We start from the raw sequence: 16,415 nt of genomic DNA, 5'->3' as shown, positions 1-16,415 counted from the left end.
TGCTGATTTACTTCACTCACGGAATGGATGCCTCCTGATTTACTGCACTCACTAGCTGGACAGCTCCTGGATTTACTGATTTACTGCACACAGAGGTGGATGCCTCTGGGACTTACTGATTTACTGTGCTCACCAGCTGGATGTCTTAATCACGGTTAGCTCCCTTCTTTGGCCTGAGTTGAAAGTGCCAATTGCAGATGACTGACAATCATCTCAAGGAACGGAGAGAGTCTGCAGCTGCAAAAGAAAGTCCCATCCCTCTGCCCCATAGGACATAAGCCCCCTCTCACTTAGAGGTGGATTGGGCATCACATCTCAGAATCCTCTGGACTGGGGGATGCATGATGACCTAGAGTCAACTTCCAGTTGTTCTACTGTAGACCTGTGATTCTAGCAATGGAAGAACTTTTATCATGGATGTGGAGGCAGTGGCCACTGGAGGTTCTGAAGGGAGGGAGAGCAAAAAATAGGTACAATTTGGGGGTATTTTGGGGACTTGGGAATTATCCCTGAATGACTTTTCAATGACAGATACAGGCCATTGCATATTATGTAATGACTTGAAAAATGTGCAGGAGAGAGTGTAAACTACAATGTAAACTATAGTCATCGCTTGGTGGCAGTGCTTCAAGATGTGTTCATCAACTGTGACAAATGTATCCCACTAATGAAGGATGTTGCTGATGTGGGAAAACATGAGAGGGCTAGAGAGTGGGGCACATTGGAATCCCCTATATTTTTTGTGTAACATTTATGTAATGTAAGTGTCTTTTAAAAGTAATTAAAAAGTATATATATATTTTAAAAGTATCAATTGTAGACTCCTTTTTTTCCAGATGGGGAAATTGGACTTAGCACAGGAAAGTGGCCAAGGTCACAAAGCCATCCTATGAGATTTCCAACCGGAGCAGCTGGTGGTGCTGGGGCATTTTCTGGAGCCAGGTCTGATCTCACCAGTTTCAGCGGGCTCAGTCTAATAACAATACTGATGATAACCATCATGGCTTGGCATGATTTCTTGGGAGCTGAACATTCTGGATTTTCTACTCTACTCCATCTCTTCCCAGCTTAGCTTTTTTCTAGTCTGGATGCCTTCTTGCATTTTTGGCTCTCAATTTTTTTTTCTTTTTCTTTTTCTTAAATGTTCTTTTCTCGTGTGATTTTAGCTTCGTGTTCGCTGCGCTTCATTCCAGTCTTCGCCCCGCCTGGGATGTTCTTCCTTGGGAGTGTCCCCTGGTGACTGCGCTTGGTCCTTCCCCTCAGCTGCCTCGTCACTTAGGAAGGGGACCTCGCCCCTCCTCCCCCCAGCTGTCGTGTTCTCCAGTGGCACATGCCCCTCTGAAGGCATCTGCTTTCCTTTTGTGCTTAGCATCCGCTTTCCCCGCCAGAATAAAGACTCCGAGGGCAGCACCTGGAGAGTCTCCCCCACCCTGTCCTCCGGGGCGGGGGATGCAGCAGGTGCCTGCGGGCGAACGACGGGGCTGAGGCTGGTGTGACGCTTCAAGAGGCACACAGAGCATCCTGAGGTTGTCAGCCTTCTCTGCTTGGGTGTAGGTGACCTTGGGCAAGTGGCTTCATGTGTCTGAGATGAATAAAGTCCAGCCATGTCTACACACTTGTGACAGAACCCAGTGGCTAAAACCCAGCTCCGCCATGTCTCCTTATGAACCACGAGGCAAATCACATCACATTTCTGAGCCCATCTCTCCAGCCTGTAAGGTGGAGGAAATAATTCCTATTTTGTGGTGTGGGTAGGAAGATTCAACAAGATGATATACGTGAAGTTTGTGGGGCACAGTAGGTGCACATCAAATTGTAGCTCCCTTCCCAGAGTTTCTCACATACTGGCCGCATCAAAACGCTCGTGTAAGGGTCTGGGGCAGCTGGGGAAAGCGTGGCAGGCAGGAACTTTCTAGGGAGCACAATAAACAGTCTAACCTGTGGGGAGGATTGGGAGGCCTCAGTTGTCAAAATTCAAATACACACTTCCTTTCATCTTGCAACTCCACTTCTAGGAATGTATCTTCCAGATGCACATGTCTGGATGCCAAGATATATTTGAGGAGCTTCGCTGCAACACGCTGCAACACCCACATGAGAGGTCCTGGGTTCTGTCCCTGGTGCCTCCTTAAAAACAAACAAACAAAGCAAACAAATGAAAAAAACCAACTCGGGAGCTGATGTGGCTCAGTGGTTGAGTCCCGGGTTCAATCCCCAGCTCTGGTAACTAAAAAAAAATTATATCCACACAATAAAATATTTTGCAAAAATTGAAAAAAAATAAGGTTAGCTCTATATAGGTCTCCAAGTAATCCTTAATAAATATATATGATGAAAATATATGAGAAAGCAGGTGGCAAAATAGTATGAATGGCATTTCCCATTTCATAAATTAATTTTTTAAAGCACTTGTATTCATCGAACATTTCAAAGGATGGTCTAGGGAGAGGGATGGGGACCTGGGGCTTGATATAAAAGAGAAACTTGGTGAACAACTTTTTTCTCCACATAGCCATGGCTACTTAAACACACACACAGCTCATTTGAACCAAATATTAATTTTGGACCCAAATTCCCCGGAACAGCCTCTTGTGCATCTGAATGGCATTGCTAGACCCACCCCACTGTTCGAGCATTTCCTGAAGTAGTCAAGGGGGTGGGCAGTGGATTCGGACCAGCCCTGTCTACTCGCTAGCTGGGAAAGCCAGGGCAAAACGTGCGGCCTCGGCTGCAAGCGGCGGTGCCCCGCCGGCGAGGGGTCTGGAAGGATTTAGGCAGGGCCTCTTTGACGTTTTTGTTCCACGGACCCCTTTGCCAGTCAGATGAAAACCACGGACCCCTTCTCAGAATGCAGCGGCAGACGCACTCGGCATCGGCGTGTCTTTAAAAGCGATTTTTTGAGGTATGCAACAGCTGCAGTGTGGTACGAAATGAATACCCCTGCCATTTATGGCATGCGGTACTTTCACAAGTGAAGGAAATGCTAGATTTCAGTTAGAGGTCAGAGAAAATAAAGATAATAAGTTGATTTTTTTCAGTTCAAGCTCACGGACCCCTGAAATCTTTCCACAAACCCCCGTGGACCCCTGGCTCTAGGGGGTAAGCCAGGCGCGGCGGGCGCCTCTGTCCGCGGTGCTGAAGGCGGGATTTGGCCAGGCCTCTGCCGGGCAAGGCAGAATCCACGGGGCGGGACAAACCCCTCCTCCCCCACGACCCAGCGCGGCTCTTTCGGAAGCAGCGGGGAAGCATGGGCCGGTGTAAAGTGCGCGCCGACGCGCACGGGTTCTTCCTGGGTGGCTGGGGCGCGCCAGCCCCCGACAGCTCTGTGAAAGGAGGGCTTCACCATCAAACAAGTTCAGAACACGCGCCTGGCTCTCAACCCCACCCAGCCCCCCCTTGTTGTACAGAACCACAATCAAAGGCTCCTGCAAGGGAGAGAGAACGTGTATCATCACTCACCCGGGTGAGGAGTCACTCACCACCATGTGCCAACACTACTCTACATGTTGGAAAGCTGGAATCTGGGATTTTTCCCAATCGCTTGTGCACGGGACCATTTTTCCAAACACCTCATCAGGGTCCCCTGGAATCTACGTCCCCCAGGATTCAGCTTGGGGAATGGTGAGGGATGGAATCAACATTCCCAGATAAACCCCGCACTAGGACTGGGAAGTGGGGAGGGCAGTGTCCCTCTTGCTCTCTTCCTGCCCACCTGGCTTCCCCTCCCGGAGGACCCCCTTCCCCGGGTGGCCATGCCCTCCCCAGCCCCAGGAGCCTCTCCACGTTGCATCTTCCAGGACCCCTGCCTGTCCCTCCAGCCCTCGGCTGCCACTCCCCTCCCACGTCACACTCGAAGGTGAGCTCCGCAAGGCCAGGCCGTGCACCTCTCGTGCTCACTGTGGTATGCCCAGGGCTTAGCAGAGTCCCTCGCAGGTAGTGAGTGCTCAACAAACACCAGTGAACAAGGGGATGGCTGACCCAGTGGAAGGGGCATGGGCCGAGGGCTTTGGGTTCAGAACTCAGTTCTACCACTCACAGACTAGGATTTGGGGCAAGCTGCTTCACCTTCCTGTGCCAGTTTCAACCTTGGCACAAGGCCCTTGTGAGAATTAGATTAAATAATGGTCGGAAGTGAGCACTGGGTAAGGGGTAGCAACTGTGGCTTCTACCACCGCTGCTGCTACGATGACGCCTGGTACTGGCTGACTTGTGTCCCCTGAAGGACAGGTTCGAGTCCCAGGCCCAGTCCTGTGGGTGTGAAACAGGGTCTTTGAAGATGTGATTACTGAATATGAGCCAGAATGGGATGGGGGCAGGGCCTAACCCAGTATGACTGGTGTCCTTCAGAAGAAGAACTTTGGACACACAGCTGCATGTTGGAGGCAGAGGCGAGCCAAAGACCCCATGGACTGCTGCCACCCACAGAGCCGGGGGGTGGGGCACAGGAAGGAGGCTCCCCTGAAAGGGGGAGCATGGCCCAACCCCAGCCCCCAGCACTGAGATGGTAAGCCCCCTGTCTGTGGCACTGTAACAGCAGCCCTGGCCACCAGGATCTCACCCAACTTCGCCTGTCCCTCATGAACTCGCCTGTGCAATGGGGTGCACCGCTAGTGCAGGGTCGTCGTGAACTCACCTGGTGAGCAGAAGACAGCATGCTCTTTTTTGTTAGTTTTATCCTAGCACCCAAAAGTGAGTGAGTTGTGGGAAACAAAGGCATGGTGGTGCTGTTTCCATGGTTATGTTGTTAACACAGGAATGCAGAAAGTAAACAGGACCAAAGCTGTCTGGAGCTGGGAGAAATATGAGAAAACACACTTTGTAGTCTGAGAGAGCACTAAGACCTTGTACTCTGAGATAAGATTTTAGTCCTGCAGCTTGTGAGAATTTTTACTGTGCGGCTGCGTGTTATCGCTTATGCTCACAATAGCTTGAGTTTATATAATGCCATTTGGAAATAATAAAGTTGTCTGATGAGCTTGAGGATTCAATGCTTTCAGAACCCCTGACCCCAGTCTCTCTTTGTCTTTCATTCCCAATACAGTTCGGGCTGACATTCTGACACTTGGTAAATATCTGTTAAACGAGTGAGGGGCGAGGGGTGAGGGAATGAATGCATACGACATACAGGTGCCAGTGAGTGAACGAATGACACAACAGGATGTGAAAATGCACGGAAGGCACCTGGCCTCCGGGAAAGGCTGACGCTCTTCAGCATCGCCTGCCAATGTTAATGTCCAGTCCTGAGCCCCACCCGAGGATCGGGGGTGGGGTGCGGTCCAGGGCCCTAGAGCCTAAGCTCACTAAACCTTAAGCAAGTGGCACATAATATAATGAGTGCTTGCTTCTTTTTCCTCCCTCCTAAGAATTTTCTGGCTCTCCTCCAGCATCCATGGATTCTGGAGCAGTGGCCTCCAACTGAGATGGTCATCCAAATCACCTGAAAACCCATCCATCTGCAGATTCCAAGACCCTGCCTTTGTGGGAAACAAAGGCATGTTGTTTCCATGGAAGCAAGTTACTTCCTTGACCACTGAGTCAAGCTGTCCCTTGTGATTATCGGTGTGGATCACAATCTTGGCAGGGAAAACACACCTGCAGGCAGAATAATAACATATAGAACAGAACAACCTGAGTAACAAGATTTATGAGTATAGTTACTGATTTTTATAATAATAGTTCCAGTAAAGTTTGTTGGTGTTCATCAATCACTAGTTAATATAGAATGAGGTAAGGGTAATAGGTAACTTGATTTTGTGCTGAATGTCACGTAGGTTAGGGGTATATATATACTAGCCCCTCGACTCAATAAAGCTGTCTGATGAGCTTGAGAAATCAATGCTCTCAGATCCCCTGAACCCAATCTCTCTTTGTCTTTCATTCCCGATATCCTCGGGCCACCAACTCCCACAGGTGGCGCCCAAACGTGGGGCGCCAGGCAGAGGATTCATCAAGACACGGCAGCGTAGGATCTTCCACCTCTGGATCGGGAACGCGGAAAGCTGAAAAGCCTTTTTTAAGGTAAGGAGCATCGAAATTAGTTAACCCGGGTAGATTGCTGCTTCATATTACTAAACTTTGCTTTCTGCTAGCATCAGGGTATGGGTAATCAGCCAGGATGCTGGGAAGAATATTCACAAGTTTTAAAAATGCTTTTACATATGGTTGGCATCACAATAAAAACAGCAGATTTACTTGAGCTTTTTGCCTTAGTTCAGAAACATTGTTACTTGTTTCAGCCTCAGGGGCATAATGTTTTAAATTTGAAACAGTGGAAATGTGTAATGATAGCTTTAGGAAGAGTATATCAAAGAGGGGAATCCATTCCTTTATCTGTGTGGGCTTTGTGCCAGTAAATTGCTGCCACCTTAGATCCTTTACTGTCTGAAGAAGGAGAGAAAGATGAAATTACTATATTTTCTAAGTCCATAAGTAAATTTGAAATGAAAGAAAGTGAATTGGAACAAGAACAGGAGGTTGAGGCAAATGGGGAACCATCATGTTTTTTCCCCTCATCCTGATATTAACCCTTTCATCAATAAAAGCTCAGTGAAGTGTCTTAATGAAATATCTTCTGTGTATCCAGTACAACCCTCTGCACCTACTGAATTGCCTTCTGTTACTAAGCCTAAATTAGAAATGTTTTCAGATGTTGCCGATGCTTTGCCTTATGTTAAACAATTATTATCTGCTTTCCCTGTAACATTACATGCAATACCATCAGATACAAAGAATCTGCAAGGGGGTGTCAAGTTTCATCCTGAGCCAAAAACTTTTAAACTATTAAAAGATTTAAAATGGGCAAAGATACTAAATGATGTCCTTGTTAGTGAAATCAGGCTTGTAAGAAAATTCTCTGTTAAAATGTTAACTAAGATAAGGAAACTATTCTGGCAGCAACTCTGCAACCCCCCTGCTGTCTACATGACAAGGTAGCTGTGGGCTAGTGGGGGTTAATAGAGTTAAGCCACTGGAAAAAGAGAAAGACATGGCAACATTGGTGTTCTGTTTTATTTCCATGCTAATTCTAATTGGGCTTATTTAACCAAGATAATAAAATTAGTACAAAATTTTTATCAAGGCTTAAAAAGGAATTTTCAGTTTTAAATCAATAGTTTACTCCTGAACTTCAAGTCTCAGTATAGTCTTACAGAGTAATAATCCAAAAATGTGTGTTAACGGTCTGTCTAAACTGCTAAATTAGAGTTTTAACTACATTTATGCTGCTCAAGTTATCTTCACTGATTGCTGATAACTAATAAAAATGTTTCCAAGCACAAGCTTGCATGTTACAGGCAACATGGATTCCAGAAGAAATCTTAAGAAGTGATATTTAAAATGTGATATAATGGAGAGCTTAAAAGCAGCTATACCAAGAAAGTAAGAATTATGAGTTAATTGTAAACTGTATGTTTCTGTTACTGTGTTGTGATTGTTCTGTGTTTGTTCATTCAATGTCAGTGTATATTTTGATACCTCCGGATGGTAATATAAATTAATAAAATTTTGTAAAAGAGCTCTATTCAAATGGTCAAAAATTAAATAAGCACTTATATTAGCACATAAGTTTAAATGTTAATAAGATCTCTACAATGATAAAAATTGTGAGTCTTGATTAACAACATTACTATAAGTCTTTTTATAAAAAGTTGTTCTTGCCTAGATTGAAATGAATAGCTTATTTTTCTTTACAGGATAATATGAAGGATGTAAAACTTAAATGAATATTGAAAAGGTTAAACGTTTGTGAGAATGCTAATTGAAATTTAGTAAGTTTTTGCAAAAAAAAGTGTGTTTTGCCCTAAAGTAGGATGGCTAGTTTTCATAAAATCTTCGAACTTAAATGCATGTGGCAAGTTATAGAAAGTATTGTGGTAACTTTAAGTAAAAAAAAAAAAAAGGTGTTCTGTGTCTTAAAATAATATAATTATAGTCTATATGGTTATAAATAATTATAAAAAGTCTTATGAAGCATTGTTTAAATTAAAGTGTTTAAGTGGCTAATTCCAAAAGGTCATTATTAAACAAACCTGAATTAATAATAATAATAATAATAAAAGGTACTTTTATAACAGAAAAGCTTGGCTGCAGCCAGCCTCCTTTGACAACTTGCTTCTAGGAAACTGTTTCTAATATTGCATGCTACTAAGTATTTAAAGTAAAGAAAAGTTTATTATTTTAACAAGCTTGTTAAGTGTTGACGGTATTATGTTATAAGAAGTTTGCTTGATAACTTCGTATGTGGGCTATATGAAATGTGTTTTTATTATTAAGGAAACAGGAAATGATTTTGTTCTAAGATAAAACGATTGGTTATTAAGAAAGAGTAAAATATGGAACAAAACCTGAGTGAATACTGAAAGTGCAGAAGGTTCATAGAAAAGAAATTTTTATTATTAAAGTTAAATAAAATTTGATGGGTCTATCTATAAAATTTTAAAAGCTTTAATATCAAGTAGTATACTAATACAAAGTTAAAATTTTGTTCTTTCTCAAAGCTTCTCAAATCATTAATCTGTTTTGGTAAGAGTTTTTATCCTCAATAATCAGTATACAAAGAAAGTCTGTTTTATCAAAATAGCTTCTTGTGCTTTAACCTCATCATTTCCTTGGTGTTCCAAGAAGGAAAATTTTTATCTCTTTTAAAGGAACATAATGTTCAAAACTGCTTTCTCAAAATCAAATCCTGAAAAGTAGCCTTTTATTCCAAACTAATTATAAAAGATTTGTTCTTTTACCTTGAAAGAAAAGTTATAAGCTGAATAAAAGGTGTTTTAAAGTGTTATAAAATTAACAAGTTTTTTCTTTCCTTTACCCTCTGTTAATTAAAGTTGTGTGAGTAAAAGGTTTCTATAAATGCTTAAAAGTGTATAAAGTTACCAATATTTCAGCATAATATTAAAAAGAAAAGTACAATGTGGTTAATTATGGTTTTAATTATTATAAAAGAGTGTGTGTCACAAAAACAACCTCTTATCATAGCTTAAAGTAACAACACTGTAGTATGCAGCAATCCCAAACACTGCTAGTTTGTTGCAAAAAGTTAATGTCCAGCTGTGTTGCTATCACTTTGTTTTAAAACTTGCTAAGACTTTCTTTAGTGTCTTCTTAGACAAATCAAGCCAGCTGCATTCCTCTATCTGTAAAAAACCCAACAATAAACTTCTGCAGTGCTTTTCAGGTCTATGTGCATAGCCCAACTATCTTGTATAGTATTTACTGATAATAATAGTAATAAAAAAGCAGCATATGTTACTTCTCAAAAAGAACAAGCTTGGCAGATGCCATTCACATCTGCTTAGTGTCCTGAACTTGCTGCCATCATTAAGGTGTTAACAATATGTAAGGAACCTTTGAATATTGTCTCTGATTCTGAATATGTATGCCTTACTGTTAAGCATATTGAAATGGCTCATATTTTTGTTACTGATGAATTATCTCAACTTTTTGCTGATTTGCAACATCTCATTAGATTAAGACAGCATCCTATTTACATTACACATATACATTCTCATACCTCTTTGCCTGGTCCTATGACAGCAAGTAATGCTCGAGCTGACTTATTAGTGGGATGTTTACAAAGTGCTCATGATTACCATGCTTTAACTCACATTAATGCTAAAGGCCTGCGAAATAAATATCAAAAGTTAAAAAGACTACAAGCACAGGAGATTATCCGCACTTGTCCTACCTGTGGACCATTAACAGCAGTGCCTTTTCAGGCTGGAACTAATCCCAGAGGCCTGACTCCTAATCCATTATGGCAGATGGATGTTACTCACATTTCATTCTTTGGTAAACTACAATATGTTCATGTTTGTATTGACACTTATTCTCATTTCATGTGGGCTACTGCTCAAAGTGGGGAACGGTTTCATCATGTTCGCTCACATCTCTGGTCTGCTTTTGCTGTGATGGGATGCCCTCTAAAAATTAAAACTGATAATGGACCTTCCTACATTAGTAAATCCTTTGCTTCCTTTTGTAGGAAATATGCTATTGAACATGTTACCGGCATTCCCCATAATCCTACAGGTCAAGCTATTGTTGAAAGATGCCATCATACTCTCAAGACTATGCTTTTAAAACAAAAAGGGGGAGATGATGGTATGATATCTCCTAAAGATCAATTGGCTAAAGCTTTATTTACCTTAAATTTTCTTAACGTTTATGATTCTATGACACTGGCTGAATGTCATTTTGGACATTCTCAAACATCCACAGAAATTGCAGACTCTGAGAATCAACCAGTATTTTGGAAAGACGTTTTGAGTAGTGAATGGAAGAAAGGCAGGGTTAAAGTATGGGGATGAGGTTATGCTCTTATCATTTCAGAAAATGGAGAAGAAATCTGGCTTCTGGCAAAAAGGATTAAACCTAGGACTGAAGAAGTGGAGACTTCTACACATATGGATCCTACTGATAGTGAGTGAAACCGGCAATGGTAATTACACATATTGGGGTTATATCCCTAATCCCCCATTACTTCGAGTGTTAACCTGGAAAGATCCTTCTTTTCCTGTTTATTTGAATAAAACTCATATATTTCCTGGACCCGTGGATGATAGACTACCACTTAAGTCATGAGAAGAAGGACAAAGGATTTATAATCTCCTTCTTCCATTTGATTTCCGACATCTTTGCATTGGCAATCGCCCACCATGTATGGCTGTGAAAAATAGAACTATGATCAATTTTAGCCATAAATAATACTAAATCTTTGGCAACTTTATTCCCATCCTATCAATATCAAGAATATAAGTATCCAAGTTATAGTCGTCCTAAGAGGAATGCTGATGATATGCAAAGATGGTATGAATGCCATATGGGAAAAGGATCTGTTGTTTTTAATGATTCCTATGGAATAGTTTGGGAAAGTGCCCCTATGGGGAATCCCAACAAATATAAGGGCAGATTTATTTGGTATTGTTTAAATAGCAAAGGACAACAAGTTAGTAATGTACAATATCCTTTCCATGAATCTTTGTTTCTTGATGAAAAAATAATTTTTACTAAAAATAATAGTGATTTGAAAAATATAGGGAAATGGGTTCCTTTTCCATGGTGCAATAGCACTGGAGTCCATGATCAAAAACAAATATGGAAAGTCTTCTTAAGAGTGGCATCTACTTCTGAATGGAAAGGTAATAAAAGTATGGATGGACAATATTTACATTTGGATCAAATTCATCATTTTCAATCATGTGTCAGAGATCTATATGTGTTTGTGGTAGGGAAGGCTACCATAACTGAAAATGCTTTGTTCTATAAGGATGGCGCTTTGTATATTTGCTTGTCTGAGAATATTTTACAGAATGGAGATATTATCACCATGGCTTGCTGAAGACGAGCAGTGTGGATCCCGGTGAAAATGAATTGGATGTGGCAGTCATCTCCTGAGAGTCATCTTCTTTTCCATCTGGCTCAAGGACTGTTGAAATGATCTAAGAGATGTTTGGGACTTCTCATAGCTGGCATTCTTGGCCTCATTGGTGTCATCGCTGCTGCTGCCACAGCTGCTGTTGCATTGCATGAGATGGTGCAGACACAGCAATACGTGCATGATTGCCACAAGAATGCAAGTGACTTATGGCATAGTCAAGAGCACATTGATGAAGGACTTAATAACAGAGTTAGTGATTTGGAATCTGCTGTTTTACACTTAGGAGACCAAGTTTATAATTTGAATTTGTTAAGAGGATTGAAATGTGATTGGCATGAAAGTAATTTTTGTATTACTCCTTTGGATTATAACATTTCTATGTTTCAATGGAATAAGATCAGAAATCATTTGTTAGGACACAAAGGAAACATGTCATTAGAAATTGAAGAATTGCAGAAAAAGATTTTAGAAATGTCTCATAATTAGATATACGTAGATAATGATAAGGACATCTTTAATGATTTGATTTCACATTTAAATAAGTTTAATCCTGTTGGTTGGTGGAAGTCTCAGCATTTCTTATCTGCCTTAGGAATAGGGATATGTGTATTAATCCTGTTGCTCATGGCTGTCGCTTGCCTGGGTAAAAGTGTTTGCCAGAGATTGCACCGTGTGGACACAATGGGACAGGCTAATAACTTAGTACTTGCTAAAACTCTACAATAGTACCCCGAAGTCAGTGCGCTTGGCTGGTAGTCAATGACGGGTAAGACCCCCTGGGGGGCAACCTAAGACAGGCACAGTCACCCTGACTAAAACAAAAAGGGGGAAATGTGGGAAACAAAGGCATGTTGTTTCTATGGAAGCAAGTTACTTCCTTGACCACTGAGTCAAGCTGTCCCTTACGATTATCGGTGTGGATCACAATCTTGGCTAGGTCAGCACACCTGCAGGCAGAACAATAACATATAGAACAGAACAACCTGAGTAACAAGATTTATGAGTATAGTTACTGATTTTTATAATAATAGTTCCAGTAAAGTTTGTTGGTGTTCATCAATCACTAGTTAATATAGAATGAGGTAAGGGTAATAGGTAACTTGATTTTGTGCTGAATGTCACGTATGTTAGGGATATATATACTAGCCCCTCAACTCAATAAAGTTGTCTGATGAGCTTGAGAAATCAATGCTCTCAGATCCCCTGAACCCAATCTCTCTTTGTCTTTCATTCCCAATATCCTTGGGTCACCGACTCCGACTCCCACAGCCTTGACTTTTGGAATCAGAATGCAGGGCAGCACCTGGGCACCTGCATTTTTAACAAGTTCTTCTGGTGATTGGAGGCTTTTTTTTCCAACCTGACTTACTTGCAGACCTCTTGGGCGTCATGGGCAGTAGCCTTTCCTGGTTTCTCTGCAAGTGAGCATTCACCCTAGAGCCAGAATCCAGGCCTCCAGCAGCAGCCCCACCTGCTGAAAAGGGAAGCCAAGAGGCCCTACTGAGGCTCGCTCTCCAAGCACGACAAAGGCCTGCCTTGAGGCTCAGGAACACTTCTGAGAGTGAATGCAACCCCACCCCCCAACACACACACACATCTCCAGCCAACTGTTTCCATCCACACAGGATTTTCTAATTTTTCACAAGGGATTCCAGAAGCCCACATATGTGATATCTCCTGGTTTTAAATTCTGGCACAAAATCCCGAGGAGTCACAGGTTACCAATGTGGGTTTCCCAAACCTGTGCTCTGTGGTCAGTGCTAGAGGAAACTGCAGGCTGGCGGCCCAGAGACTGTAGGTGCTGCCTGCAGACAGAAGCCCACCTCCTCCACCCTCCTACAGCATCCCATGGACTCCTGCTGTGGGTTTCCAGAAACTGGAATTTGCATCAGGAGCCCCAGCTGACCACTGGGCAGCAGCTTTGCCCTCATAGGGCTGCTGCAAAAAGGCTGTCCGGGACGGGCCTGGAAGGCAGCGAGCTCGCAGACAGCTCTTCATCCTCGCCCCCAGCCTGCCCAGGTGGGCCCTCGGCAGAGACAACCACCTGTCCACCAAATGCACCTTCCTCCTCCCCTGGGAGGCACAGCAGGCCCCCTGCAGGGAGACCAGTCAGCTGTGGGCCCCTTCCAGGCCGTCTCCCAAGAGGCTGGGTGCAGAGAGTCCTGGGGCGGGCAGCAGGGCAGGAGCCAGGCCCTCGCGCTGCACAGGGCCAGCCCTGGGCTGACGGCCCAGCTGTCCACACCAGGCTCCTCACCAGCTGGGCTGTGCTCTGGCTTGGACACGCGGGGGCAGGACATTCTGGGGCCCAGGGCCTGCCATCGCGCCAACGGGCGTCTTCTGGAAGGGGCCCTGCTGCGGGCTGGCCCTGGGCTGCGCAGCGTCTGCAGCAGCTCCCTGGCAGGAGACCTCCACTGAGCTGCCTCCCCTACTCCTCCCGCCCGGACTCAAGAACCACGCGTGCTGCACGAGTGGACAGTGCGCTTTATTGCCCGCAGCATCCCTTCCCCGCCAGCCCCGCCAGGGAACACACAGCATCCCGTCCCCCAAGGGGGCATTTGAGCAGAGGGCCAGTTCTGCTTCCTCACTCCTTCACGACCCCCAACCCAGGAGGGGGAGGCGGTGGACTTGGCTAGAAAAGACATGGGGCCACGCTGGGGCGGGAGGGGAGGTACAGGGAGAGGTGGGTCGGCAGGGCGGGTGTGGTAGAAGAGAACTCTGCGGGAGAAAGGGCTCCCCTCCCCCTTCCTTCAGGACCCTCTAAATGGGAAGGGCCCACTCCTCTCCGTTCCTCCCGCACCCCAGCCAGTGCGGGAAGGGAAGGGTAATGGGCTTTCACATGTGGGTTCCTCGTCTCTTGGTCTATAAAACTTGCTAACGCGGCGTGTCTCGCGCTGGCTCTCAAAGCCAGAGCAGGGTCTGCAGAGGGCGCGGGCGTGGCCTGAGGCCAAGCAGCGACTCTGCCCGATGCCCTCGACAGCTCCGGTCCCCGCGGGCGCAGTGTGGCCGGCGCCGGCGAGGGGCGGGAAGGGAGACGTGGCGGCCCGTGTCCGTTTCTCCCCAGGTCTCTGGGTCTCGCCCGCGTGCCCCGCCGAGCCCAAGGGGCCCGGGCCCCCGGCCCCTACCGGCCCTCCCCGCGGCACTCAGCGCAGCGCCCGGCGACCTCCTCCGCCTCCGGCTCTTCCTCGCCGCCCGCCCGGTAGTAGCTCTGTCCGCAGCTGCTGCAGACCGACGGCGCGCCCACGGCGTGGACCTTCTTGTGTCGCCGCAGCGCGGCGCCCTGCACGAAACCCTCCCCGCACTCCACGCAGATGTGCGCGGGCTCCTCGGCCCCCGCCGCCCCCAGCCCGTCCCCGTGCTGGGCGCGCTGGTGCGCCAGGAGCCCGGCCCCGTGCCCGAAGCCCTTCCCGCACTCCACGCACACGTAAGGCTTGGGGGCCGGGGCGCGCCGTGACCGGGGCCCCGGCGCCTTGGCCCCTGCGCCAGCCATGGCCGCAGCCGCCGCGGCCGCCGCCTCCTCGCCCGGCGCGCCCACCACGATGATGCCGTCGCCGTCGCCCACCGGGATGGCGATCTCGCCGTCCGCCGCGGCCGCCGCCTCGGGCGCCTTGGCCCGCCGGACGCTGGCCGCGAGCACCTTGGCCGCCACGCCAGGCCCGGCCAGCTCGGGGTGCAGCCGCAGGTGGCGCGCGAGGCTCTTGGGCTGGCTGAAGCCGCGGCCGCAGCGCGGGCACACGAAGGGCTTGAGGCCGCTGTGCGAGCGCCGGTGCTTGGCCAGGCTCTTGCTCTGCGTGAAGCTGCGGCCGCAGTCGGGGCAGGCGTAGGGCTTCTCGCCCGTGTGGATGCGCTGGTGCTGCATGAGGTTGGAGCTCCAGCTGAAGCGCTTGCCGCACTCGGAGCAGGCGTACGGCTTCTCGCCGGTGTGGATGCGCCGGTGCTGCACCAGGTGCGAGCTCTGCGAGAAGGTCTTGCCGCAGTCGCTGCAGGCGTTGGGCCGCTCGCCCGTGTGCGTGCGCTGGTGCCGCGTCAGCTTGGACCAGTGGCTGAAGCTCTTGCCGCACTCGTTGCAGATGTAGGGGGCGGGCGGTCGCGGCCGGGGCGGGGGGCCGGCGGGGGGCGCCGTCTGGGGCGGGGACAGCTTGGTCGGGGGCCAGCTGGGGACGTCGTCGTCATCCATGATGAGGATGTCCACTGCAAGGCAAGCGGGAGAGGCGGGTCAGAGCCGGCGGCTGCCTGCGGGGGCGTCCACGCAGGGGGCAGGGGCCGCTTCAGGGCTGTCAGGGCTGGTTTCCAGGACCCCCCAGCTCTGCAAGGACTCGGGGCCCTCTCCCAGCCCCCCAACCCCCCCGCTCATCCTGGGGGCCCTCTCCCAGCCCCCCAACCCCCCGCTCATCCTGGGGGCCCTCTCCCAGCCCCCCAACCCCCCGCTCATCCTGGGGGCCCTCTCCCAGCCCCCCAACCCCCTGCTCATCCTGGGGCCCTCTTTCAGCCCCCCAGCACCCCTGCTCATCCTGGGGGCCCTCTTTCAGCCCCCCAGCACCCCTGCTCATCCTGGGGGCCTTCTTCCAGCCCTCCAACCCCCTGCTCATCCTGGGGGCCCTCTTTCAGCCCCCCAGCACCCCTGCTCATCCTGAGGGCCCTCTTCCAGCCCCCCAACCCCCTGCTCATCCTGGGGGCCCTCTTCCAGCCCCAACGCCCCTGCATGGCCCAGTCCCCGCCCGCTCCCCCCTCCTCAGAACACTCACACTCCCCCCATCCATTGAACGTCTGTTCCTTCCTAACACCAGCTGGGCAGAACTGCCTCTTCCCTCACTAGACTACTGAGACGCCTGGTCCCCAGCAGGAGGTAACTTAAATGAAGGAATCTTTGTGAAGGAACACGGTGAGGGGTGCGGGTCCAGAGAGGGCCCCAGGGGGAAGACACCTGGGAGGTGAAGGCCCAGGGGAGGCAGGGGCCCCGCCCCCCGGGAGGGCAGCACAGGCCCGGCCGTGGGGGGCATGGAGGCCGGCAGGCAGACCCCTGAGCAGACCCCTGCCG

General features: G+C 47.7%; 1 protein-coding gene across 7 annotated transcripts in view; it reads right to left on the bottom strand.

Annotated features, from left to right (window-relative positions):
• Positions 1–13,843: 13,843 nt before the first annotated feature.
• The window catches only part of ZNF787 (zinc finger protein 787), a 29,492-nt gene continuing 26,920 nt past the window's right edge, over positions 13,844–16,415 (bottom strand). For all 7 annotated transcript variants that reach the window (XM_071209465.1, XM_071209468.1, XM_071209466.1 and 4 more), the window contains one exon: positions 13,844–15,568. In XM_071209465.1, coding sequence (XP_071065566.1) covers positions 14,499–15,568 — 1,070 coding nt within the window. In that variant the 3' untranslated portion in view covers positions 13,844–14,498. The remainder of the gene's footprint in view (positions 15,569–16,415) is intronic.

The sequence above is a fragment of the Dasypus novemcinctus genome, chromosome 18 (assembly GCF_030445035.2).
Source record: "Dasypus novemcinctus isolate mDasNov1 chromosome 18, mDasNov1.1.hap2, whole genome shotgun sequence".
NCBI lineage: Eukaryota > Metazoa > Chordata > Mammalia > Cingulata > Dasypodidae > Dasypus > Dasypus novemcinctus.
This window is presented reverse-complemented; position numbering and strand designations above follow the sequence as displayed.